This window comes from Pseudonaja textilis, chromosome 3, assembly GCF_049901715.1.
Source record: "Pseudonaja textilis isolate UNSWEBS1 chromosome 3, rPseTex1.2, whole genome shotgun sequence".
Taxonomy (NCBI): Eukaryota; Metazoa; Chordata; class Lepidosauria; order Squamata; family Elapidae; genus Pseudonaja; species Pseudonaja textilis.
This window is the reverse complement of record NC_141992.1, coordinates 42,587,805-42,614,392: the sequence shown is the minus strand read 5'-3', so window position 1 is coordinate 42,614,392 and position 26,588 is coordinate 42,587,805. Positions and strand designations below refer to the sequence as shown.

The following is a 26,588-nucleotide window of genomic DNA, read 5'->3' as shown; positions in this document are numbered from 1 at the left end:
TTTAAAAGTACAACCTTCATTTCAGTAATAAGTTTGATGGGAGTGTTCTGTCGCCAGTAAAGAGACTCACAGACTGGAGTTGAATTCAGCTCTTTAATAACAATCAGTAACTTCCACTGCAGTCGAGCTGCAGCAGCCCTTTTTATAGCGGCTGCTCCGCGGCTCACAACCAATGGCATTTATTTAAACTTCCCGCCGCTATAGGCGGCCAATCAGATACTAACGTTACTAACCAATCGTATCGTTGCTTCTGCTAACCAATAGGAACATCACCCTAGAAGTCTCTATTTAAATACACTACACCCCTCCCCTCTTGGTTTGTTCAAACGTAACGTAGTTGTGCAGATAGGCGGGGCTCTTGTAAGTCCTTGTTGACCTGCGCAGTTCAGTCCCTGTGTTGGTCTCCGCCGGTTCTGACAGGCCAGCTGTCCGTTCCACTCTTCCCTCTGGAACCTCCTGGAAAGGTGCCTTGACCATGCCGCTTCGGTCGTGCCTTGGGTTGGTTGGTCTTTCTCTACGGTCTGGGTTTGTTGGATGGGCAGCGTGGTCTCCTCGCTGTGTGTGCGGGCAGGTCGAGTCGGCCTGGCTGCTTCTCCCCTGAGGTTCCTTCAGCTCCTCTTGTTTCTCGAAGTCTTCTAATGGTAAGTGATTTTTATTTATTTCTGGGTTCTCTGTTTCCGGTTGGTGTTTTGTAAACGGGTTATTTTCATTTTCTTTATTATTAATTTGATCCCCCCCCTCCGGATTTTTTATTAATGTCTGGGGGTGTTTGTTCTGCGTTTCGGGGAATGTCGGTGTCTCGTTCGATGCGTCGGGACCGTAGCTGATCGATGTGTCATTTTCACAATCTGCCATAGGTGGTTTCTAGGTGGTAGGAATGAGGGCCAGTGATTTGTGTAATCATTGCCGATAACCATAATGGTTCTCCGGTAAGATTTTTTGTGTAGACTAAATCGCCTGGTAAGAAGGAGCGGTACTTACTGGACGAGTCTGGTGGCTTTTCTGGGTTGTAGGTAGGGTGCAGTCTATCCAAGTAAGATCGCAATTTTCTTCCCATCAAAAGTTCAGCTGGGCTCTTGTTCATAGTCGTGCATGGTGTTATATGTTGGATGGTGAGCATGGTGTTGAGTTTTTCTTGCATATCACTTCCGTCAAGATTTTCCAGTGCTTCTTTCATAAAACGAACCATGCGTTCCGCTCTACCGTTCGCCGCTGGATGAGCTGGCGCTGTCAAAGCATGTCGTATTCCATGCTCTGTGAGAAACTGTTCAAAAGCCAATGCTGTAAACTGTGGCCCATTGTCCAATACTACTACATCTGGTAGACCATGGGTGGCAAAAAGCTTTTTGAGTTGTTTGGTGACGGCTTCTGTTGTTGTTGAATTCATGATGATGACTTCCAACCAGTTGGAATAGGCATCCATGATGATCAGGTAAGTATAACCTTTTGTGGGGCTGGCGAAATCCATATGGATTCTTGACCAGGGGCCTCTGGGTGTCTCCCATTCGAGGGCTGGTGCTGAGGGGGGGGCTGGAAGATTGGCATTTGTTACATGTTTTAACCCAGGTTTCAATGTCTTTATCTATTCCTGGCCACTAAACGTAGTTTCTGGCCAGGGACTTCATCTTTACTATGCCAGGGTGTCCTTCGTGTAGCATGGTTGCACCTTTTCTTGTAATTTTTTGAGGAACAACCACCCAGTCTCCCCATAAAATGCACCCTTTTCCCAGCAATAATTCAGTTTGCCGGTTTTTAAAAGGTTTAAAAGTCTTGGTTTTTATCTTTTCCGGCCAACCCCGTGCCACCCAGTTCAATATTCGGTTCATCAGTGCATCTTTAGCCATTTCCCTTGCGATGTCTGATGCAGTGATTGGCTAGTTTGGCATTGTTTCAATTTGTAGTGTCTGTGTGGTGGGAGCTGGATTGTCATTGTGACCTGGTAGTGGTGCACGGCTTAAAGCATCTGCGTGGGGTATGGCTTTCCCTGGGTGATAAATGAGTTTGTAACTGTAAGCTGCTAGAAACTCTGACCATCTAGTCATTCTTGGGGACAGGAAATTGGGGGTTGCCCTGTCTCCAGCTAGGATTCCCAATAATGGTTTGTGGTCGGTAATCAAAGAAAATGTCCTACCGTATAAGTATTTGTGGAAACGTTTCACCCCCGAGATGGCTGCCAAGGCTTCCCTGTCCAATTGGCTGTAGTTTCTTTCAGTTTTAGATAATGTCTTGGAATAAAAGGCAATTGGTGCTTCTCTGCCATCTGGTAGCGTGTGGCTGAGTATTGCGCCTATTCCGAAGGGCAAAGCGTCGCAGGTGACAGAGGTAGCGCGTTGCTGTATTGAATCAATACTGATTTTGATGTGATTAAGTCTTTAATTTTTCGGAATGTTGTTTCTTCTTGGTGGCCCCATTTCCAGTTGGCTTTTTTATTGAGGAGTCTATGCAGTGGTTCTGCTACTGTTGTCTTCTGTGGCAGAAAGACATGATAAAAATTAATGAGACCCAAAAAGGCCTGTAAGTCCGTTTTGTTTTTGGGTCTGGGGGCTTCCTTAATTGCTCATATTTTTTGTGTGTGGGGTGGATTCCTGCTTCATCAATAAGGTATCCCAAGAATTCGACCTGGTTTGTGGCAAGTTGGCATTTTTCTTTTTTGACTTTGAGTCCTGCTTCTCTAAATTTTGTCAGAACTGCCCTTAAACAGTCTTTTAGTTGGTTTTTGTTTTCAGCAGATATTAATACATCATCAAAATAGGGCACCACCCTTTTTAGTCCTTGTAGAAGGCGTTCCATTAGGCTCTGGAAAATGCCAGGGGCCACGCTTACGCTGAATTGTAATGTATTGCATTTAAATGCACCTCTGTGCGTTATGATGGTTTCTGCCTCGGCTGTTTCAGGATCAACGGGTAATTGTTGATATGCCTGCGCGAGGTTGAGTTTTGCAAAAATCCTGCCTCTTCCCAATGAATGCAACAGGTGTTGGACTACTGGAACGGGGTATGCGCTCTGTTGCAATGCGTGGTTTAGGGTGGCCTTATAGTCACCACAGTTGCGCACGGACCCATCAGGTTTTATAGGGATCACAATTGGGGTCTCCCATCTGGCGTGGTCAGTTGGCTCTAGTACCCCCTGAACGATTAGTTTGTTTAGTTGTTCGTCAATTTTAGGTCTTAGTGCAAATGGTACCCGTCTGGCCTTAAGCCTAACTGGAGTTACGTTCGGGTTTAAGTTAAGCGATATAGGGGTCCCACGGTACTTGCCTAAGGTCCCGTCAAATACGTCATGGAATTCTTCTATCAGGTATTTTTCCCAGTCAGTCATGGTGGTTTTGTTGATTCCTGTCACCTCGATTCCGAGCGGTTCGAACCATTCCAACCCGAGCAGGCTGGGGTGATCTCTGTCAACAATGGTTAATGGCAGGATCTTTTAAAATTTACTTTAAAGTGTCCTAGCCCTACTACCGGTATTTTGTTACCCTGGTAGTCCTTGATGATCAGGCTTTGCTTCTCAAGTTCTCTGTGTTGTATATTGGGAATTAAGCTTTTTATTGTGTTCCATGACACCATTGATAAATACGAACCGGAGTCTACTTCCATCTCGCACAGCTCGCCTTCAATCAGGACGTTGATTCGAACCTTCTTAGTGTTTGTTGTTCTGGCCATCCCAATTGTGATAGTTTGATGCGTTTCTTCCTTTTCATTTTTCCATTGACTTTTTCCATCACGTTTCCAACAGCTTCCGATTGTCCTTTCTTTGTTTCGGGGGTGGGTGGGTGGGTACTGCCTTGTCCCCTTGAACTATAGCTCTTTTTGTTTCGGCATACCCTTACGATGTGCCCCCATTTCTCACAATGCCGGCATGTGGCATCCAGGAATTGACACTCAGATCTCAGGTGGTTTCCACCGAAACCTGCACACTGGAACTCGGATCTTCTGCTTCATCTCTCTCTCCAGTTCCTTTCTGAGTAGAGTCTGTTCACTTCCTCATCTTTGTCATCTGAATCGGTTGATGATTTGATGTCCTCATGGTGAGAAGTCATGGCAGCGTGCTTTTGGGTTCCCTCTGTCTTCTTCTCTTTGTTCATGCCCGGGCTGCCCGTTGTGTTCATCTGCTTCATTTTTGCTGCAGATTTCTTTGCGGCTTCAGTGGCAGTTGCTTCAGTAATGGCTTCGTTCACGGTGATGTTTGGTCAGTTTAGTAGTTTGCTCTGTAACATTGTGTCTCTTAGTCCAAGGACTATGAGATCCCTCATGGCTTCGTCCATGTTGAGGAATTCGCATGCCCCCGCCCCAATGTCTCTTAAGGCTGCTACAAAGTCTCCAATGCTCTCGCCTTCTAGTGGGTCACGCTTGTAAAACTTGTGCCTTCTAATCAGGTTGGATACGGCCGGTGCGTAATGGTTCCTCCAACATCCGATTCAGGTCTGGCCATGCCTTCTGTTTAACGTCATTTGGTCTTGCTAATGCCTTGGCCATTTTAAAAACAGTCTGACTGCAATGCATTAGGAATACAGCTCTCTTCCTTTGGTCGGTGATTCCTTGCAGCTCGTTGCTTTCTAAAAACATCAGGAATCTGTCAATGTATGACTCCCAGTCTTCTTCGGCTGGGTTGAACAGTGCGGGTGGCAAATTGTTGCCGGCCATCTCGTTGGTCCTTCAGCTGTCGTTGCCACGTGCTTATGGTCTTTGTCTCTTTTATCCCATCCTTGTCACCAGTGTTCTGTCGCCAGTAAAGAGACTCGCAGACCGGAGTTGAATTCAGCTCTTTAATAACAATCAGTAACTTCAACTGCAATCGAGCCGCAGCAGCCCTTTTTATAGCAGCTGCTCCGCGGCTCGCAACCAATGGCATTTATTTAAACTGTCCACCGCTATAGGCGGCCAATCAGATACTAACGTGACTAACCAATCGTATCGTTGATTCTGCTAACCAATAGGAACATTGCCCTAGAAGTCTCTATTTAAATACACTACAGGGAGGGTGTGTCTGTTATTTCTGAATGTTTGTTAAATTCAAACTTACATCATTCATATAAGTTTACATCGTTTGCATACTTATGACATGACACAAATAATGGAAATTGATGGAAATAAAATATCTTTAAGTGAATATTTTAGACACAAATATCTAGGATATGGATTCTGGTACTATACTGATTAAAGAGATATACTGTCTTCCCTAATAGTTTTTCCTACTATTTCACATATCTATCTGAAAAGTTGCTGAAAATTAGTTCAAGCCACATATCTATTTCCAGAGTAATTTATATTTCATTAGACAAATAGTTATTTGCCTAGAATGACTTAATGTAGTGTTCCCCTGGCAGGGGTTCCTCCAGATATACACTATACACTTAAACTCACAAAATTTTCAGCAGTAGAGAAGTTTCAGCAATTCTCAGTTGTGTTGCCTTTGGATTTTGGGAGCTGATTCTCAGAGCTAAAAGGATGGCTGACCTAGCAAACTTGGTTCAAATTTGAACATGGATTTTCAACAATGAGGCCTCTATACAATAAGCTGGATACATATTTAGGCATGTGAACCAAAACTGGTGCAAGATTTCCCTGTTTCTCCTTCTTGCACAAGCTAGAAGAATGTATGGTAAACCTCAGAAATGTTTAAATAATAATTCAGAGTTTGCATCAGTTTGCATAGCACCATCTTTAAGGTACAGGTTGGTAAAGGAGTCCATGTGAATTTTACTCCACTAATCATAGCTGACTATAGCGGGTGGTACTATGCCATTAAGCCAGTATCCAAAGACATTTGCACAGTCATGTGCCAGCATGACATCCTGCTAGGTGTGCAGTGAAACTTGGAGTGCTGTTATCTTCCCATCAAAGTGGTACCTATTTATCCACTTGCATTTACATGCTTTTGAACTGCTAGGTTGGCAGGACTGTCTCTAAGAGCAGATAATTCATTATAAATTTAAATTCTTTTTTCCAAAGTCACAACATGATACACAGAAAATACAAGTTCAGTTTATTTTTCTTCTTCCCTTTTTAATTTCCTTTTTTACCATAAATATTTTTACAATATTTTAGAATGAATATTATAATTGCTGATGATTTTTTCATAGCTTGACTCATCAGTGATTGAGGTGCCTGGATATTGCTCTCTTTTTTCTTCCTTTTTTCTTCCTTTTTTCTTTTTTGTTTCATTTTTTCTGTTGTTTCTATAAACAATACATAATCCCAGTCCTCTCAACTGTTTGCATCAAGAAATGAGTGTCAGCATTGATTAGGAGAATGAGGAAATCTGATGTTTGTATATGTTTATGTGTGTATATGGGGGTGGGGAAGAGATTGAGCAGTTTATCCAAGAAGGGAAATAAGCAGGAGATGGTTGATTTCCTAATCATTGCCTTGGTTCTTGACAAAACCTCAACATTAGTTGCAAGAAAGTGAGAGAACTGATGTTTTTCTAGCTCCAGTGACCACCCTGTTCCAAGTGTAATAAGTAGTTTAAGTAGTAAGGAACTTAAACGCATGTAAGGATGGTATAAACACATGCAAGGAGGTGGACAGGTTTATGTTTTGGGGGTGAAGGTTGATTCTCCAAGCTTGTGGGTTGGTTTCCAAATGTTTCGTTACCAGGCTAGGTAACATCTTCAGCAGAATTTAGGGGATGTCAGTATCAGTATTCTTCTGTTTATAAACGCTTTGCGTGTGGGCATGTCAAGTGAGGGTCTTGTGATGGGTCAGGAGTGAATCAATAAGAGTCTTACGATAGGGAGGTTACATCAGGTCAGGGTCATTGAGAAGTAAACTGCTGGTGGGGGTAGGAGTGGGCTTCAAAAATTTTAGCAACCGATTTTCTGTCCAATTGCTGGGTGGGTGTGGACATGGTGGGCATGGCCTAGTCAGCTTTCTATATCATGGCGGGGGACGTTTTCACCCTCCCCATGCTCTGGAGACTTTCTTCCAGCCTCCAGGGAGGTGAAAACAGCCTCCCTGGGCTCCAGAGACCCTCTGGAGGCTGGAAAGGGGCCCATTTCCAGCCATCTTGAACTTCCAGCAGGCCCGTTTTTTGTCCTCCCCAAGCTCCGGAAGCTTTCCTCGAGCCTCCAGGAGGACGAAAACAGCCTACCCAGGCTCCAGAGGCCTTCTGAAGGCTGGAAACGTGCCCATTTCTGGCCTTTCAAAGCCTCAGGGAGGCCCATTTTTTGCCTTCCCCTAGCCTCCACACAGACCCTGCACTTATCTAGGATCCAAAATGGGCCACGTGGAAACTCCTGGGACAGGTGGGATTTGCCAGTTCACTGAACCATCCATAAAGTTAGCTACCAGTTCGGTACCAGTTTGCCCAAACAAGGGTGAACCAGTATCAGCCCATTCCTGGATGGAAAGGAGTTGCGTGGGTTGGTTGATGATCAGTGCTGTCTCTGGTTGGTTGTGCACTGGATTTGGATTCTGAGGGATTCATAGTCTGGTTGTAGGTCAATGTGTCTGTTGATGGAATTGCTTGTGGAATGCCAGGCTTCACTGAACTCATAAGCATGGTGGGTGATAGCAGGGCCAATTATTTTTGTGTTGCTCCAATCGAACTAGTGCTGTTTTGTGTCAGTGTGGGTAGAGATTAAAGATTTGGGACCATGGCATTTGATTGCCAGTCAGAGTTCATGGATCCTGATTTTTAATTGATGTGATGTTTGTCCCACATAGAATTGGTTGCAATGGTTACAGTTGATTTTGTAGATTACATTGTTTCTTTCATCCTTCTTTATTTTGTCTTTGGTCCTGGATAATTCCTAGCGGAGTATGTGTGGTGGTCTGGCACTTGAAATGAGACGCAGGGAACCGTCTGAGCAAATGCCAGCCCTGAGAGAACCCAGGTACCAGCTTTTATTGAGAAAGCAAATGCAAGTACAAAATCAAAACAATGACCTCAACATTACCTCAGCAGCATTACCTCAACGGGGCCTCAGCAGGGCTGCGAAAAGTCCCATGAGAATATCTAAGCACAGAAAGTCCCACGGGAATGGCTCGGCTGGGTACTGTGAACTTTCACCGATATACCTGGTCCATCTAAGCTTTGCAGGTCAAAACAGGACCAAACGCCCATCACAAAGGCAATACTGCCCCCATGAGGAGTGTTTGTAAATCCCCAGATCTTATGCAAAACTGTACGAAGAACTTACAGAATATGATGATTACCACAGTATGGCTGTGGGTTTGTGGGCTATTGCTATTCCTAAGGGTTGGAGGATTCGGGCTTTCATGAACACTGACACTGACATTCCCTAAACTCTGCTGAAGATGTTACCTATCTTGGTAATGAAACATTTGGAAACTAACCCACAAGCTCAGAAAATGCATCTTCACCCTCATCTTATATTCAAGCTACAGATATTCACCACTATTGCAAGATTTAGGATATCTTTATTACGGAATGTCAAGTGTTTTATTCTTCACAAAAATAAAACTTTCTCTTAACTATATCCTACTCCAAAGTCTATCACAGTCCTACTTGTAATTCTTAATCTTTGTCAGTATTTCTAATATCCTATTCACAATGGGTCAAGTACATTTTCTTTATTTCTGTACATCATTCTGTTTTTATTTTATACATCACACAAGTATTCTTTCCTGACTCATTTTGCAATTTTTATCACTCCTCTTTCCACTTTTCTAACAGCCAAAGTAATTTCTCTATTAGATTTAAGATTATGCTCCTGCACCTAGAACACAATGAGTTCTGGAATCCTTGTTCCATTGCAATTTTTCACACAAACCTAAGAGAACTGTCTAACTGAAGTCACTTTTTATATCAGTCTCAATTATGACAATGATAAAAAAATAACCTTGAGACCAATCCCTGAATTTATGATCATTGAAGGTAGCGCATCTGCTGCTAAACGCCCCCTTTTTTGGCGGCGGCAGGCATTTCTTGCGTTTTTGGGGCAATCTTGCAGTTCATCTCCCATATTGTCCCTTCGGGGGGGTTCTGGCCATCAGGATTGAATCCTGACCCCCTATCCAGTCCCCAGAGCACCATGGCAGCTGCGAGACACTTAAGTCTGCCTGATAATTGCGGTGCAGCCAGCACTAGGCTCGCAAGCCTCTGACCTGTCAGGGCTTGCTGCAATTCAAAGAGTCACCCGTTTTTTCAACTTTTTTCTCTGACTCAGCTTTTGAATTGCGGAGCTGGGCTGAGCTCACCACTTTGGGTCACGCTAGCCTCCTGAAGTGGTGAACAGCTACTGTGGCTGTAGCAGACAGTGTAGGCTAAATATATTTTTTTTTCTGTACTTTTGTTTCCCTTTCTCTCCCCCTGTCAAGTGACAGTTATTTTTGGCAGGCTCCAGATGGCTGCCAGGGAGCCGATCAAGAATTGTCAGTTCCTCAACAGGGTAGAGAGAAGGCTGTAAAGGGATCACCTAAGCCCAGGTCTGCTGGTTTGGAGGCAGCAGCTAGGATTAGAGCCAGGGCTCTAGCCCCTAAAAAACCCTCTAGGGCTGAGGATAGGCAGCCAGGTGTAGACAAAAAGCCATAGACAAACAGTTTGACAGGGCAGTGAGAGAATCCAGGGTGGCTGAAAACAGAGCCACCTCTCAAACTTAGCCCTCACAAGATGACAGGCAGCCAGACCAACTGGCAGTTAGGCAGTTTATGACTGCCTGGTCTCCTGGTGGCTCAAGTACTAAGGATTTGCAGGGAAACCTCCAAATCAGGACAGAGACCTCTCACAATTTTTCTGAGCCGCCTCAGGGATCTTGATGGCGGCACCTGCAGGCCAAGTCTCCAGCAGAGCCAGACCTGTGCCTGCAGCCACCTTTACACCTACAGCATCTGGCTTACAGACTGAGGAGACTCAGATGCAAGAAATGCCATCCTTCATGAGATCCTGGATCTCCCAAACAATAAGACAGGAATTTTAGGCATAGGTGAGCCAGCTGCGCCAGCTGTCTTATTTGGACACTAACAGAGGCGTCCTTCAGGGGCAGGGGCAGGCTTCTGCAGAACAGCTGATCCACTTCAGAGATTGCTTGGCCTCCCCTTCAGAAAGCAGCCAATTTTATGGCTCTGAGAGGGACCTCCTTCCAGAAAGGGATTTTTCGGGTGAGGAGTCAGAGGTAGCAGGTCCCCCCTCCTTTAAGGGCCTTTTCCAGCCGGCTCTCGTCAAGACTCTGCTGGTTAAGGCCAAGAGCACAGCTCATCTTAAAAAGGACATGGTCACTCAGGACCTTCCCACTGAGGGAGAGGATCGGCAGGATTTCCTGTTCGCTGAAAAAGTATATGTGGTGGACGCTGTACCTGTGCCCCAGATGTTTCTGAACCTGATCAAAAAGCAGTGGAGTCCCCTGGGATGTACATTCGCCCCAGTGGGTCTGAGTCCACCTTATTTAATGTGGACAAGGACCTTTTAGACATTATGGAAGTGCCAAAGGTAGATGGCCCAGTGGTAGCCCTAACTTCCTCATCTGTCATCCCACCTGATGCAGAGGACATTTTAAAGGCACAGGACCGGAAGGAGGAGATGGTGCTCTGGAGAGCTCATCAAGCTGACTCCTGGGCCATCAGAGCATCGATGACTGCATCTTTTTTTACTCGGGCCTCTTTGTGGTGGCTGAGGCAGCTACAGGGCAGAATCGCACCTGAGGATCTCAGGGTGCATCAGGACCTGAATAAGATTATAGCTGCAGCTCAATTGACTGCTGATGCCACCCTCGTGTCATCCAAATTTTCCTCCAGAGCCATGGCCTCTTCCATAACAGCATGTAGGCTTCTTTGGCTAAGAAATTGCCAGATGGAAATCAGAACTAAATGGAAGCTGGCGTCAGCTCCCTTTACGGGAGAGAGGCTTTTTGGGGAGGCTCTGGATCACTTTTTGACAGAAACCAGGGATAAGCGAAAGATCCTGCCCTCCCAGGAGAGGTGCTTTGATTACAGGTCTCCTCCCTACTACAGGAAGCCCTCATTTAAACAGGGGGAAGCTGGGGCAGGCTTTCCCCATCAAAGTAGGCCCTTCTCCCAAAGATCCTTGTCTCAGGCCGATAGACAGGCCTTTGCCACCAGAGGGCATCAGAGGCAAGAGGGCAGAAGGTCCTTTAGGGGCTCCAACAGACCCTTCAGATGCAACAAGTGATGCCCGAGCCTCATCTCCCATAGGGGGCCATCTGGGACTTTTCTGGCAGAGGTGGGGACAGACTACGACAGACGCTTGGATCCTGTCAACCTTATGGTTGGGTCTCTCCCTGGAGTTTCTCTCCTCCCCACAAGAGCCTTTGTGTGCTGCCCTGTCTCTAGGGACCCCTCAAAGAGGGATCTCATGGAATCAGCGATCTACCATCTGCTGGACATTCGGGCCATCCAGCCGGTTCTGGTAGACCAGGAGAGACAGGGTTTCTATTCAATGTTGTTTGTGATTCCAAAGGCCTCAGGGGGTGGGTGGGAGTGATGAGCAATCCTCAACCTGAAAGGGCTCAACAGACATCTAATCTACCAAAGGTTCAAGATGCACTCCCTCCACTCCATTCTAGAGGGACTGCGGGAGGGAGATTTTTTGGCCTTGGTAGACTTGATGAAGGCCTACCTCCATGTGCCTATACACCCCAACCACTGTTAATTCCTGAGGTTTTGCTATGGTGCCCAACATTTTCAATACAGGGCTCTCCTGTTCGGCTTGTCATCAGCCCCACGGACTTTTACCAAGCTCCTGGCAGCAGTAGCAGCACACCTTAGAGCCTTACCCATAAGGATCCAATGCTATTTGGATGACATCCTGATAACATCCTCTTCCCAACCCCAGACGGAGGAGGATCTGATGTCGACAATCAGGATTCTTCGAGAGCATGGGTTCTCGATAAACCTGGACAAATGCCATCTAGTACCATCGACTCGGCTCTTGCATTTGGGGGCTATCATAGACACCTTGGCCAGACAGGTTTTTCTCTCACAGGAGCATATCAGGGAAGTCACACACAGCTCCTGAGGTTCTTTGCTTGATTCCCTGCACGGGGGGCAGAAGGGGTCAATGCTCTCCAGTCCAGGTGGCCCCAGGGATTATTGTATGCCTTCCCCCACTTCCCCTGATTCCGGGCCCAATCAGGAAAGTACTGATAGAGAGGGCAGAAGTTCTGTTGGTAGCCCCTTACTGGCTAAGGTGTCCTTGGTTCGCCAACCTGGTGGGCCTGTCAGTCGCCAGACCCTGGAGAATTCCCCTGCATAATATCTCCCTCAGCCAGGGCCCGATCGAGCACCCAGATCCAGCCTGGTTTCAGCTGACCGTCTGGTGCTTGAGCAGGGGATCCTGAAATGGGAGAAGTTTTCCACAAAGGTCATTCAGACCATCCAGGTGGCCAGAAGACCTTCCATGACCAGGATATATAATGCAACGTGGAAGATTTTCTACAGTTGGTGCGCTAGTCACCAATTGGAACCCACTGTTGTTTCTGTTGCAAATGTATTAGAGTTCCTGCAGGATGGGTTGGATAGAGGTCTCACTCCCAATATCTTGAAGAGACAGGTGGCTGCCTTGGCCTTGGTGATTTTGGTCAAGGGCTCTACTACTCTGGCCCAACACCCTAGGGTGAAAGCCTTCCTTAGGGGAGCCACGAATTTGAAGCCACCAGTGGTCCACTACTACCCCACCTGGGATTTGCCTAAGGTCCTGCAGGCACTGACTTCTCCTCCACTTGAACCCTTTCATAAAGTCAGCCTTTGGGTCGCAGGGTGACACCTTCCACAGTAGGTCGCTGGCTCAGAGACTGCATTGCAAAGGCCTATGAGTTACAGAGCCTTCCTGTACCCAGGGGAATCACTGCACACTCAACCAGAAGTGCAGCAACCACCACAGCCTGGGCAATGCAGGCATCGATTCTGGACATTTGTAGAGCTGTGACCTGGTCATCAATGACACCATTCATAAGACATTACAAAATTGACTCCTTTACCTCAGCAGAGGCATCCTTTGGAAGACGAGTCCTGCATGGTGTTCATGTAGAGGTGGGGACTTCCGACCAATCCAGATCCCCCCATAGGATAGCCATCAGCCAGCTTTGGTATGTCCCATCCTGGATTCTCCTTTCGGCTCAGTGGAGAAGGGGCATTGGTCCTACCTGAATGCTTCTTCTTGGGGAGCCGAAGGGAGAATCCATCCCACCCTGTATTCTGTCAGGTTGGGGTAGGGAGAAAATGTCCCTTTTTTTGCAGTATCAACTGAGCTATCAGTTTGAGGACAAGGAGCTGCTGAACTCACTTCAATGTCATTCAGAACTGGGGACCGTTACCAGGGGTGAGTCCTCAGTTTTCAACTTGGTCTACAGAGCTAGAAGACTAGAGACTACCCATCCTGGATTCTCCCTTTGGCTCCCCAAGAAGAGGCGTTCAGGTAGGACCAACGCCTCTTTTCCCAGCTGAAAACTATTTAGCCATATCACATTGTGTTGCAATTATATTGCTGCCAACAGGCTTTTGAGTGGAATTCAAAATACTGGTTTTAAATCTTTCCATCAGTGGTGGGATTCAATTTTTTTTTATTACTGGTTCTGTGGGCATGGCTTGGTGGGTGTGGTGTGGCTTGGTGGGTGTGGCAGGGGAAGGATACTGTAAAATCTCCATTCCCTCCCCACTCCTGGGGGAAGATTACTGCAAAATCTTATTCCCTCCCCACCCCACTAACCTGCTTTCTAGCTCCGTTCTCCTGTGCAAGGCAACAAAAGAAGATCCAGCCGATCAGCTGGGACTTGGGAGGCAGAGAATAGATGGCAGTAGAGCCAGTCAGAGGTGGTATTTGTCAGTTCTCCAAACTACTCAAAATTTCCACTACCGGTTCTCCAGGACTGGTCAGAACCTGCTGAATACTACCTCTGCTTTCCATAGCTTGAGCCTTCAGGATCATCTTCTGTAGGTGAACCAACCTGACTTAAATATTCAATCCAGGCAGAGAATTTTGGAGTACTTCAATGTTGACTATTCAATTCCAGATGTGAGAAGATCCAAAGACAATGTGTTTCTGTAATGACTCCACATTAGGGAACAGTTTCCCATCAAAGTTCAATTTGGGCCTATGTAGGCATCCTTTAGAAACAATCTGCAAAGAAAGCTGTCTTTGCAAGGCATTTTGTGTATTGGAGTTTTATGATCTAGCATCATTGATATTATATACCTTATTATCTTATGTACTGTATTAGTATAGTTTATAATATGGTTTTCCCAGTAGTAATGTATGGCTTTGAGAGTTGGACCAAAAGGAAGGCTGAGCACTGAAGAATTGATGCTTTTGAACTGTAGTGTTAGAGAAGACTTTTGAGCGTCCTTTGGACTGCAAGAAGATGAAATCAGTCAATCCTAAAGGAACCAATCCTCACTGTTCTTCGGAAGACAGATACTGAAACTGAAGCTCAAATACTTTGGCTACCTAAGGAGAAGAGAGGACTCAATGGAAAAGATCCTGATGTTGGAAAAGACTGAAGACAAAAGAAGGGGATGGTAGAGGATAAGATGGTTAGATAGTGTCATTTATGCAATGGACTTGAATGTGGGCAGGTGGGCCTGCTGTGCTATGGTCCATGAGATCATGAAGAATTGGACCCAACTTAGTCACTGAACAACAACAAATTTACTGTTTTATTGTGCTGATTTTATGGCTGAGAACATAGATTGAAGCTGGTAGTATAGTATAGTAATAAATAAATTCCAATTAATAAATAAACAAAATCCATTCTCTATTGCATACACTTAGTATAAATGTATTATGATATATTCTATTACAGTAGTTCTCAACCTGTGGTCCGTGGACCCCTGGTGGGGTCACCATGTCATCACAAGGGGTCCAGGAAGGCTTGAAGAACTGTTATGATTTAAATTGTAGGTCTTGGGGGTCCATGGCCACAAAAGGTATTTAAAAGAGGTCCATGATGAAGAAAAGGTTGAGAACCACTGTTCTATTATATACCAAAAATATTGCAGAGAAAACCAGCTGCACATTGACTAAAATTAATGTTTTCTCTTTAATTTAGGTGACTGTGGACCTCCACCAGTATTGAAATATGCTAAGCCATATGATCCTATTAAATCTATTTACAAACCTTTTGAAACAGTAGTCTACAAATGTCTTCCTGGCTATAAAGAAGACGATAGCAAACCATTCATAGCAACTTGTTTTCCAGACAAAGGATGGAACATAGTGGAAGAGTTTTGTGAGCGTAAGTTTTTTTTTAATCTTCCTTATATTTTCTTTTATGTGGGCAACCTACAGATCTCACTTTCTTTTAAAGAGTATTTCTGCAGTATGGATCTCACATCCAGGTGTTGAATTTGGCTATAATTCCCCATGAAAAATTATGGGAACTTTCACCCTCATGTTTGATGCCTGCCCATCTACTAAATGGGTAACTGGCTTCCCCTGTGGAATGGGTTGCCCATATACTTCAGGCAGCTGTTTTTTATGAGCAGACTGCAGTCCCAAAGGTGCTTCTTTCAAGAGGTAACTGGACTTTCTGGTTTTTCTTTGAAGACATTTCGCTTCTCATCCAAGAAGCTTCTTCAGCTCTGACTGGATAGTGGGGAATGGAAGGATTTATACTACTTGCAGGCAGCTGGCCCCATTTACATTCTTTTAGTGGGTCATTAAGGTCACCTGGAGGTTTATCTGTGTCTAAAGATAAAGGTTTATCTGTCTCTCCATAAACCTATATAATATTTATTTTGACAACATTAATCTTGCTCCAAAAACTAAAGGGAATTATTGAGATATACTGTACCTATTGAAATTATAGCTAGCTGTACATATTTAATTGAACACACTGCAATGTTTTTTTCAGAAAGGTATAAACTGAAATACTTTATTTTTGTACAAAATGAAATCCTGCCCTTTTAGAATAATCTATAAATTTAGTTGATTCCTGCAGCAGAAAATTAAACTTATTCCAGGTAAAGCTATAACCAGAGTAATGATAAACATATTGCAATGTCTGGTAATGATATTGCATAATTGTCAAGAATAATTGTCACTGTAAAACTGCTGTAATGCAGTCTAATTGGGGCAGCCTTTAAAGAGTATTCAGAAACTGCAATTGCAGTGGCTCTGAAAGTTGGGAGCACATAACAATACTTTTTTGGACCTTGCATTGACTGGCAGTTGGATTCCAGATCCAATTTAAGATGTTGAGTTTGACCTCTAAAGCCTTTTATAGCTTGGCACCTGGATGCCCATAAGACTCTCTTTCCAATTAATAACAGTCTTACTGATTAGATAAACAGAAAGAAACAACTAGAAAACACACATTTTCAGGGGGCTTTAGGGGGAATGTTTTTCTGTCACAGCACTGATGCTGTGGAACAGTTCCTTGTGAAAATCAGGCTAGCTACCTTTGTTGTCCTTGAAACAGTCTAGTTAGCCAATTCACACACCGAGAGTAGAGTCTGCAAAACTTTTCTCTGTGCAGAACAAAGGTGTAAAGCGATAATTTGCCAAAGCAAGCATAAGCACTCAGTGGGATAGGCGTGCCTAAATAAGATTTTGCATAAAATAATCACAAGATTCTGAAATAATCACAAGACTGCAGAAGTTACAGATCATTCATAAGCTTCAATACTACAAGAGATGCCTCCCTGTGTGAAGCTCCTTTGCTATCTTACAGAAAAAGCAAATTAAAGATGTTTCTTCCCTGCATGCACACATGGTTTGTTTGTTTTTCAAATTGTTTCTTTCTGAGGGGAAGATTCTAAACTTAGTTTGGTAGCTCACATTTTTGCTAGGCTTTAGAAGTTTTTGAAGATTGAGCTGTGAGATTGGAAGCTGGAGGCATCATGTTATAATGGTTCTATTTTTACATGAGCAGATGTTTTGAGTGGAGAGATTATTTTATGGAATGCCCCAGGCTTGGTCCCCTCCCCTATTTAACATATAAGCCAAAGTACTGGAACAGATACATGATCTGTTACATCACCCACAATATCTTGAGGGTACCCACCACTACTTCTCTACCCTGGCCCAGCGGAAGATGTGGTAGAAGTCCTACCTCAATGGCTAGAGACTTTCATATTATTAATGAGGAAAACAGTTTCAGATGCAACCCAAGCAAGATGATTGACTGTTAATTCAAAAGTATTTTTTATTCCAGGACTGATTCTTGATGGGGTTATGTGCCCCAAGAAGCAGCAGTTTCATAGCCTGGGGGTTCTTTTGGATTCATAGTTCCTGTCTTAAGAGCAGATGGATGCTATAACCACAAAGGGTTATGTTCAGCTTCAGCTATTTGTCAGGTTTCCAAATGATGAAATCCATTTAAAAAGAAAAGAACAAAGTCCATCTTCCAAGACCATTTCTTTTATTTAGGAAAGCATCAAATTGGCAAAGTCCGTGGTAATTCCAGATCTGACACAACACAGAATTACCCCACAATATTAGAATTCCCCCCAAAGTTCTGTTTCTAATAAGTAATTATAAAATTTTGTTATGTTTTTTTTATTTGATCCTAATAAAATTTTATCTAATTGTTGCAATTTATTGTTGATTCCGAATTCTTTTTTGTCTTGTTTGTATCTGCTTTGAATCTGAAGATAAACCCATTGATCAATTTTTTGTCCTTGCTCCTGAAGTTCCTGCCTCGGTTACAAATTTCCTTGTGGGTCCAGTAAATCTTTGTATTTAATCATTTTGGTAATTTCCAAATTGTTTGGGTGAATCATTGCCTCCATTGTTGAAATCCATACTGGTATTTTTGTGTAATGTTTTTTCCATATTTTCCTCCAATTTGTTAATAGTGCGTCTCTGATTAAGTGTCTATGTATTTTTTTTCTTTTTTTTCTTTTTATTTTTTTATGAACAAGTTTTATTGATTTTTGAAGACAAACAAAACATAACACATAGAAGTATAAAACCTCCTTTCTAAGAATTACTTATAAATTTCAACAAGGCAAATAAAACATTATTTTTTAAAGCATAGTTCCACATTATCACACTTCCATTTACACATACATATCTTTTCCAAATTTCTCATTATTTCTCCCTTCACTTTCATTCAATCATATTTCCTTCTATCAAAATTTCAGTAATTCTCAATCAGTCATAAGCACACAAAATACATAACCTAAAGCAAAACATTGGAGAAAAAAAAACAAAAACCTCCTTAGTTATCATTTATACATATCTTTTCCCAATTTCTCTCCCTTTAATTTCATTTCTCCAAGATTTTATTAATTTAGAATCAAACGTAAATAATCCACACACTAAACATAAAACTTCTTTTGAGAAGTGACTTGGCCCCAGGTTACATCTTTTTTGACAGACCTAAATCAAATTCATGCCCACCTTATATACCCTTCATATCTTATTAACCATTTTGTATTCTCTATATAACTTATCCCATCTTTCCACTCTCTTAATTATATTTTATTTATTTCATCTTATTTCAAAGTCATTATACTTATATCTTTTGTCCGTTCTTTACCAAACATCTATGTATCTCTTCCCTTTAACAAAAAATTTCCCCTGTAATCGCTTTTGAAGTATGACACCTTCTCCTAAAATAAAGCTTAAAATAATACATAATTTCCATCCTGATTCTGCTTAGTACATTCTACATATTAAATCTTAAAATAAAAGAATAGTAAACTTATAGTATAATTAAATATATAATTTCTATTCTAATTCTAATTCTGATAAGTACATTGTTTTAGGATAGAAGAAATAAAATACTAAAGTTATAATAACATTAAAACAAACAAATTAAACTTTAACTAAGCATTAATCATTTAACACAGTCTCCTAATATTCAATCAAATATCAACATCCATCATTATTAAACATTAATATTTCATTAAATATTCCAATAAACTGTTTCAAATGCAAATACTACGATACTATCTTATGCACTCTTGCAGAATCTTCTTTAATTATAAACTATCTATCATCCTTCATCTCTGAAAAAAAAAAAACTTTTTTTTTTAAATCTTGTCCTAACCCGTGGCTTTTTTTTTCTTTTTCCCTCCCTTTCTTCTCCAATCTGGTCTTTTTGCCCCCCCCCTCTCCTCTCCCCCTTTTTAAGTTTCCCTCTCTGTTGTAATTCTCTTTTCAATTGCTTTCTAACATTGTACCTTCTTTTCACCCTATTTTTCTTTTTCTTGGTTGTTTTATTAAATCTTAAATTCTCCTTTTCCCTTTCTCCCTTCCCATTTTCTTTCTTAGCCAAACTTTTTAGTCCATTAAAAATGGCTTCTTCCTTTTCTTCTTCTACTTCTCCTTCTCCTTCCTCCAGTGTTTGCTGGTACATAGAAACCGCCATTTCTAAAAAATGGAAGGCAGCTCCCAAAGAATCCTTGCCACTTTGTTGTCTTTCTTTTAATTTTTCATATTCCATTTTCAGTTTGTCAACCGATGGTACCATTATAGGTTTTTTTTTTAAAACAACCCAGATGCTTTCAATCTTGAAGTAGTTTCCAAATGTCAGAGTTATCAAACAATCCAAACAAACAAAACTTTTTTCCTCTTCTTCTCTTTACAGTTTTTTCTCCAGAGGCAAAATCCCAGATGTATTTTAAAAGCCGTATTACCATTAATTAATGGTCTTGTAATCTTCAAGGCGTCTCCTTATGGAAGTATTTTTGATTGATTTTCCCTACATCCCATAAGAAAGCGTGCCACCCCCTTTGTAAATCATGGCCTTCTAAAAATAATATTCTTTTGTTGGTTAAGTTCACCCAATCCTTCAGCCAAACTAACGAAGTGGCCATGTGATATAACTCCCAATTTGGAAATGCTAGGCCTCCCCTGCTCTTCATATCCTGCATTGGTTTTACATTTATTCTGGGTTTTTTCCCTTGCCAAATAAATTTCAAGGTTATTTCACTCAAAACATCTGCTCATGTAAAAATAGAACCATTATAACATGATGCCTCCAGCTTCCAGTCTCACAGCTCAATCTTCAAAAACTTCTAAAGCCTAGCAAAAATGTGAGCTACCAAACTAAGTTCTTCAAAAAAAAATTTATGTAATTTGATCGTTTGGAATAGGTACAAGAATTTGAGGAGAATGTTCATTTTAATAGTAGCAATTCGGCCTAGTAGTGAAATTTGAAGTTTCCCCCACGATTCTAAATCTTTCTTTACTTGGTGTATCAGTTTATCATAATTGTTTTCTTTAAGTGTCTTACAGTGTGGGGTTAGCCAAATTCCTAAGTATTTCACTTTCTTTGTCTGAAAGAATTCCGCCTAATTCGTGTTAATAATGTCTCTAATGCTAATATGAAGAGCAGGGGAGAGAGTGGACAACCCTGTCTCACTCCTTTTTCTATCTTTATTGGGAGAGTGCATTCCCCATTCACTATTATATTAGCTTGTTGTGTATCATATATAGTTGTTATAATATTTTCAAATTTGGTGCCCAAATTCAAATTATAAATTTTTTGAATTAAAAATTGCCAATTTAGATTGTCGAAAGCCTTCTCTGCGTCTAGGAACATAAGTACTACTTGTTTTTCGGGGTGGGCTTCGTAGAATTCTAGTACGTCTAATACTATTCTTAAATTGTTCTTTATTTGCCTAGTTGGGAGAAATCCATTTTGGTCTTCATGTATATACAAGTTTAAGATCCTTTTTAATCTGTTTGCTATAATAAGTGTGAATATTTTGTAATCCGTATTTAAAAGTGAAATCGGCCTGTAGTTATTTATATATCTGGGATCTGTATCCTCCTTCGGGATCAGCGAGATCAACGCCCCACTCCATGAGTCTGGCATCCTGGCTGCCAGTAAAATGTCATTAAAGACTTCCACCATAAGTGGTCCGATTTGATCTGCTATTGCCTTGTACAGCTCCCCTGGGATCCCATCTGGGCCCAGGGTTTTATTATTTTTCTGGTTCTCTATTGCTGATTTCAATTCCGATTCAGTAATGTCTTTATTTAGTAGTTCAGCCATTTCTTCCCCAATTGCCTTATCCTTTACTTCATCTAGATAATTCCTTATTCTATCTTCACTAACGTCCTCTCTTTTATATAAATCTTCAAAGTATTTATGAATGATTTCTTTTTTCTGTTCTATTTCCTGGTATGTATCTCTCTTGCTGTCTATTAACTGGTATATCAATCTCTTCTCTTTCTTTTTTTTTAATTTATAAGATAGCCATCTTCCTGGCTTGTTGGCATGTTCAAAATAGGTTTGTCTGGTTAAGTTCAAATTCATAGTCATTTTCTCTTGATCAATTAAATTCAGTTTGCGTTTGGCTATACTTATCTGATTTTGCAGTTTGGGTTCTTTTGGGTTATTTTGTAGAAGGGTTTCTAGCTCCTTAATTCTTTGTTGTAATTTGTTTTGTTGGGAATATTTTTCCTTGTTTCTCTTGGCGTTATAAGAGATTGTTATGCCTCTTATAACCGCCTTCATCGTATCCCAAACATTTTGTTTCGTGGTTTCTCCATTATCATTTTCTTTTATAAAAAAGTTCAATTCCTCCTTTAATTTATTAATGTATTCTTTCTCTCTTATTGAGTGTTTAAGGTCCATCTTTTCTTTGGTTTTGCCCTGCCCTTCCATATTACCTGTATTGGATTATGGTCTGCCCATTCATTAGGCAAAATTTCCACTTCTTTTGTCTCGTTTGCTATTTCCCCACTCATCCATGCCATATCGATCCATGTCCATGTTTGGTGGGGATTTGAATAAAATGTAAATTGTCTTTTTTCAGGATGTAATCTTCTCCATATATCTGTCAGATTTAGCTCTTTCATCTTTTCCCTACAGATCTTGGGGAGCTCTCTCTTCCCCTTTTTATTCTTCCTGGCATTACTGTGATTTTGGAAATTAGCAATGGAGTTGAAATCCCCTACTATGCAAATGTTTCTTTTTTGCAATTCAACCAATTTTCTATATAGGTGTTTAAAAAACTCTTTTTGGTTTCCATTTGGGGCATATATTACTACTAAAAGAATTGGAATATCATTAATCCAGATCTGCAAACCCAGAGTCCTTCCTTCTAAGTCCAACCATATTAGCTCAGATTTCAAATCCTCTTTCACATATACTGCGATTCCCTTCTTTTTCTCCTCATCCGCTGGTGTGGTAAATAACATTCCTAATTTCAGGCATTCTAAATATTTTTCATCCTTCTTCTTTATATGGGTTTCTTGCAGGCACGTTATATCTGCATTTTGTTTAATTAATTTAGATAATATCCTTTTTCTCTTAATTGTCAAATTTAAACCATTTATGTTTATTGATAGTAATTTTTTTTCTTCTCCCATCTATTTAGTTTTGTTTTGCTCTTTGTCATGTAACAATTCCTCTCTCTTCTTGCGCTTGTGTTGATGTGGTTCCTTCTGTCTTTTGTTGTGGAAAGATATTCTCTTGGTTTCCTACCGTTCCAGTTCTATTTTTATGTCCGCCATATTCTTCTTGAAAATTTGTGTCCAATTCCTCCCTACTACTTTGCTCCTGTGGGCCCACCATCCGTTCGTAAAAATCCTGGGCTTTTTTCATAGTGTCTATTTTGAATTTCTTCTCTTTCCACGACACTAACATTCCTTCTGGAATAAGCCATTTAAATGTAATTCTTTTTTGATTTAAATATGCTGCCAGAAATTTATAGTCACGCCTTTGTTCCCTTATTCTCCTCAGTATCTGTTTAAGAATCACAATTTCTTTCTCTTTGTAGGTTATTGTTTTATCTCTTGAGGTTCTATATACCATGTCTCGAACACATCTTCTAGTGAATCGTATGTGTACTTCCCTGGAACATTTGTGGCATCTTGCATAGTTTGTATTGACCCAGTAGACTTCATCAAACTCTTTTTGAATTTCATCCTTATCCATCTTCAATAAACCGGCCAGTATTTCTGCCATCAAGTATTCCAGGTCTTCTTCTTTTGATTCTGCCACATTTTGGAATCTTAGGTAAGTTGCTGCCTTGTCCATTTCTAGGAGGATGAGGGAGTCCTCCATTTCTTTGCTCATGCTTTTGAGATCTTCATCCACCCATTCTAATTCCCTTTCCGTTTGTTCAGTTCTTTTCTCTACTTCTTTTATTATAACTTCATTTTTCTCCAAGGCCTGCTGCAACACCCCCACTTTATCCTCTACTTTGGAAATGTCTGCTTTCATTTCTGTCTTTAGTTTCCCCATTTCTTCCTTCAATTCATTAATATCTGCCCTTGTTTCACTGTGGTTTTTAGTCATTGTTTCTTGCAATCTTGTCAATGAGTCCTGTAAGGTTAGGAACATTGCTTGAATATTCGCATTCGAGATGCTAGTTGACTTCTCTGTTGGTAGTGTTTCCTCTATTGTTTTTTGTGCCATAGGTGAAGTTGTTGCCAAAGTGGTCGTTATTGTGGGATTAACCTTCCTACCAGATTTCAGAGCAGTGGTAGTTGTAGTAGTCATTTCCTTTAAAATTTGTTTTTGTTGTTGTACAATGCTAAATATATTATTCCAAATTGGCATTCAGTATTCTTAGTTCTGTAACTAAAATTGACCAAAATCTATCAATCTATTAAATAGCTATATTCTTAACTAATTAGTAAAGTGTATATATATTTCTCTAGTTTAACTTCAATATAAAATAACCTTAACTACACAATACATTACATTCACAGATACACCCACACAATGAAATATAATATTGGTCTAGAGAGCTCTAAGATTGTTAAATAACTAATGCTTAATATTCTTACTGTCTCCCCTATATTCCCATTCAAATTATAACAATCTCTATTAATAATAACTTAACTAAATTAATTAATCCAATATTTTAACACTCTAATATTTCTTTACTAAATGTACATATTTATCAAGAGGAAATCAGAAAAAAAAGCAAGCATATTTCAACATAGCATTCAACAAGTAGAAAGGAAGAGAGGCTATTTTAGTAAGTAGTACACACAGAAAAGGGTAGAGGAAAAGAAAATTCCAAAGACAAGAGTTTTTTGTTTCCGCTTTTCAGTTTGGGAGCTTTCACTTCGAGCACACTGGAAATGGCAAATGAAGATTTGCGGAGTAACAGCTGCCAGTAAGCAATGTTCCCACTCATTTAAAAACTTCCTCTTTTACTTATATTTTAGTGTTCTTTAAATCAATTGTTCTGATCTCCTTCAAATAGAGAAAGGAACTGTCTCCTCTGCTAGGACCAGTTCTCAATTTTCCCAGAGTTTATAGATTAGATTGTGTCCCTTCAGACAGATCTGTTACTTTGTTGTAGCCACTTCAATGTTCTGGATACCACTTATGGCGCCGCTCTGTCTTTCCCCCCGATCGGCTTCGTTCTGCTTCTGGCTCCGATTTAATAGCTTCAATCCAAATGCTAGTGATAATAGAGTCGTTTTAATCGCTCCTCCATGCTGGTCTCCATACTTCCAAAGTTTTCTTTACTTCTTTTTTATTTCCGACTCTCTTCTGCCTGCCGAGCCCCTTCACTTTCACTAGACCGATTCTCTTGTAACCGCTTTCTCTTAGAGCTCACAGCAGGCATTCACACAGTATATAACAGCTTGAAATCAGTCTATTGTCAGTCAAATATCTTCTCTGCCACTGTCTTTAACCACAACTCTCTTTCCCCGTGAGCTTGCAAACTTTCACTCACTGTTTCCTTCCCATTGGTGGCAGTCCGGACTTCGGAGCCTCCATTGACAGGAGGCTGTTCTTGATCGTTGGGCTCTGGAGGACTTCCTCTTCATTGCAGGGGGTTTGCTTTCCCCACACTGCAGCCCGAGGTTCCCCCACACCGGCACGGGTTTCTCCGAGTCTCGAGCACCCCGAAAGATCGCACCAAACTCAAGAAAAGGATGGCTAGAACCGCAAGCGGATTTCTGCCCCTCTGCCCGTCCTTGCCTCGCCACCGGAAGTCAGGAAATTTCCCCCCTTTTAAGCCCTGCACGGGGGAGCCTTTCCTTGTAGAAGCTGTTACAATTTATCTGTTTTTCTTGTGGTTAAAGAGTGTTTCTCATGCCTCTAAAAGGAGATAAAAAATTTTGGGAGGCATCTGAAAAAAGATTGCTTCCAACTTACAGGTTTTATTTGAAAATATAGACAACAAATTCAATGGATCAATAATGGTTTTGCAAACTCAAGATGACATCCAAAAGCAGGAAATAATCTTGAAATTTGAGGAAATAGAAATTGATCTTTGCTGTCTGATGCAAAGGGAAAGTATTTGGTTTGAAAAATATACACCTGGCAGAAAAGATTGAAAGGAAAATAAATGTAGGAAATTCTGAGCTAATGGATATAATGAAGGATAGACTGGACTTTCTTGGCAGGAGGAATGTAATGTTGTCAAGGAGAATAATTCAACACTGGATGTTGCAGAGAGATATTTACATCAAAGACTTATGAACTTTGGAAATGAGATGCAATTGTTGGAAAAGTTTCCAATTAAAAACTAAGAAAAGGTTTCACCATCAAGAACCAAACAAGGGTATTTTACCCTGGATTCAGAGATAATGATTGGGGTAATTTGTGGTAAATAAACCATTGTAGATTTTCTAAGAGATAATTACAATAACAGATTTTTAACAGAGTAATTTGAACTTAAACTTTGCTGTTGTTGAACATGTTAACTATTTTTCCTTTCACACACACACACACACAGACATGCATATCACAGACATTAATACAATTGAGCGAGTCCAGAAGTATTTCAAGAGAAGAGTACTACACTCATCTGCTCGCAACAGAATACCCTATATCACCAGGCTTGAAATTTTGGGCTTGGACAGTCTTGAACTATACACACACACACACACAAACACACACACATATCTGGGTCAATTGGGTTGCAAATAGATGTACAAGCTTATAAATTTTGGACTAGTTTGTAAGGATGGAAATTACTAATGTATATTTTTCACCTTCTACATTTATGAATTCTGTTCTAAATACTATTTGATAGTCTCCAAACACAGATGGTATGAACCTGATAAAACATTAATGATCATTATCTTGAATGTTTCTTCCTGTTTCAGATAACTTTCTGTATTATTTTTTTTATTACGTCCTTTCAATGTCTGCATTGTGATTTGGTTTTCATCATTCTTTCAACCACATTCCCTTGGACTACTGTCATTCTATGGAGTCACCTGGGTGGGGCAATCAAAATCAGAATGAAGCAAAAAATGTAGACTCATTTCTTGGGCGTGAGGTTGCTGCCAGGAAAAGGTTAAATATAGCAGCTAGTGATTTGTATGCCCTTTCCTCTATCAGTTATCAACCCTTAATAAATATACATATTTTAACAAATAAAGTAAGTTTTTAAAAAACCTTTCTTTTATAAACCTTCATTTGCTTTTGTTCACAGGTGGCTGTGAGAGTCCACAAGAGACCAGATTTAGCGTAGTGAGTGATGATGATTTTCTTTATTTCTATCCTGTGGGATCAGTTGTGCACCATATTTGCCATCGAAGCGCTGAACACATTCTTGGTCATCCAAAGAGGCCTGCTATTACTTGCCTTTCAAATTATACCTGGACATCAGTCCCAGTTTTTTGTAAAGGTCAGGATCTTCCATTGAAACTACCTTCAAAACTGCATTGAATAAATTGCTGATTCATTTGGTAATGATTTCATAAAGTATGATCCTACAAAGGCCAGCTTGATGTGTGCTATTAATTAATAATATTTATAGCGGTGTTGAATTACACTTCTGAAGCTCTTAAAA

At 41.0% G+C, this 26,588-nt stretch overlaps 2 protein-coding genes and 1 pseudogene across 2 annotated transcripts in view; all 3 read left to right on the top strand.

The window, feature by feature from the left end:
- LOC113446113 (complement receptor type 1-like) overlaps positions 1-26,588 on the top strand; it is a 164,413-nt gene that overhangs the window by 101,371 nt on the left and 36,454 nt on the right. The window lies entirely within an intron of this gene.
- LOC148126085 (complement decay-accelerating factor transmembrane isoform-like) overlaps positions 1-26,588 on the top strand; it is a 39,608-nt gene that overhangs the window by 2,372 nt on the left and 10,648 nt on the right. The window contains exons 2-3 of the mRNA XM_087928694.1: positions 14,963-15,148; positions 26,229-26,423. Of these exons, the coding sequence (XP_087784820.1) occupies positions 14,963-15,148; positions 26,229-26,423 (381 nt within the window). The remainder of the gene's footprint in view (positions 1-14,962; positions 15,149-26,228; positions 26,424-26,588) is intronic.
- Positions 11,977-13,041, top strand: LOC148126086 (uncharacterized; annotated as a pseudogene).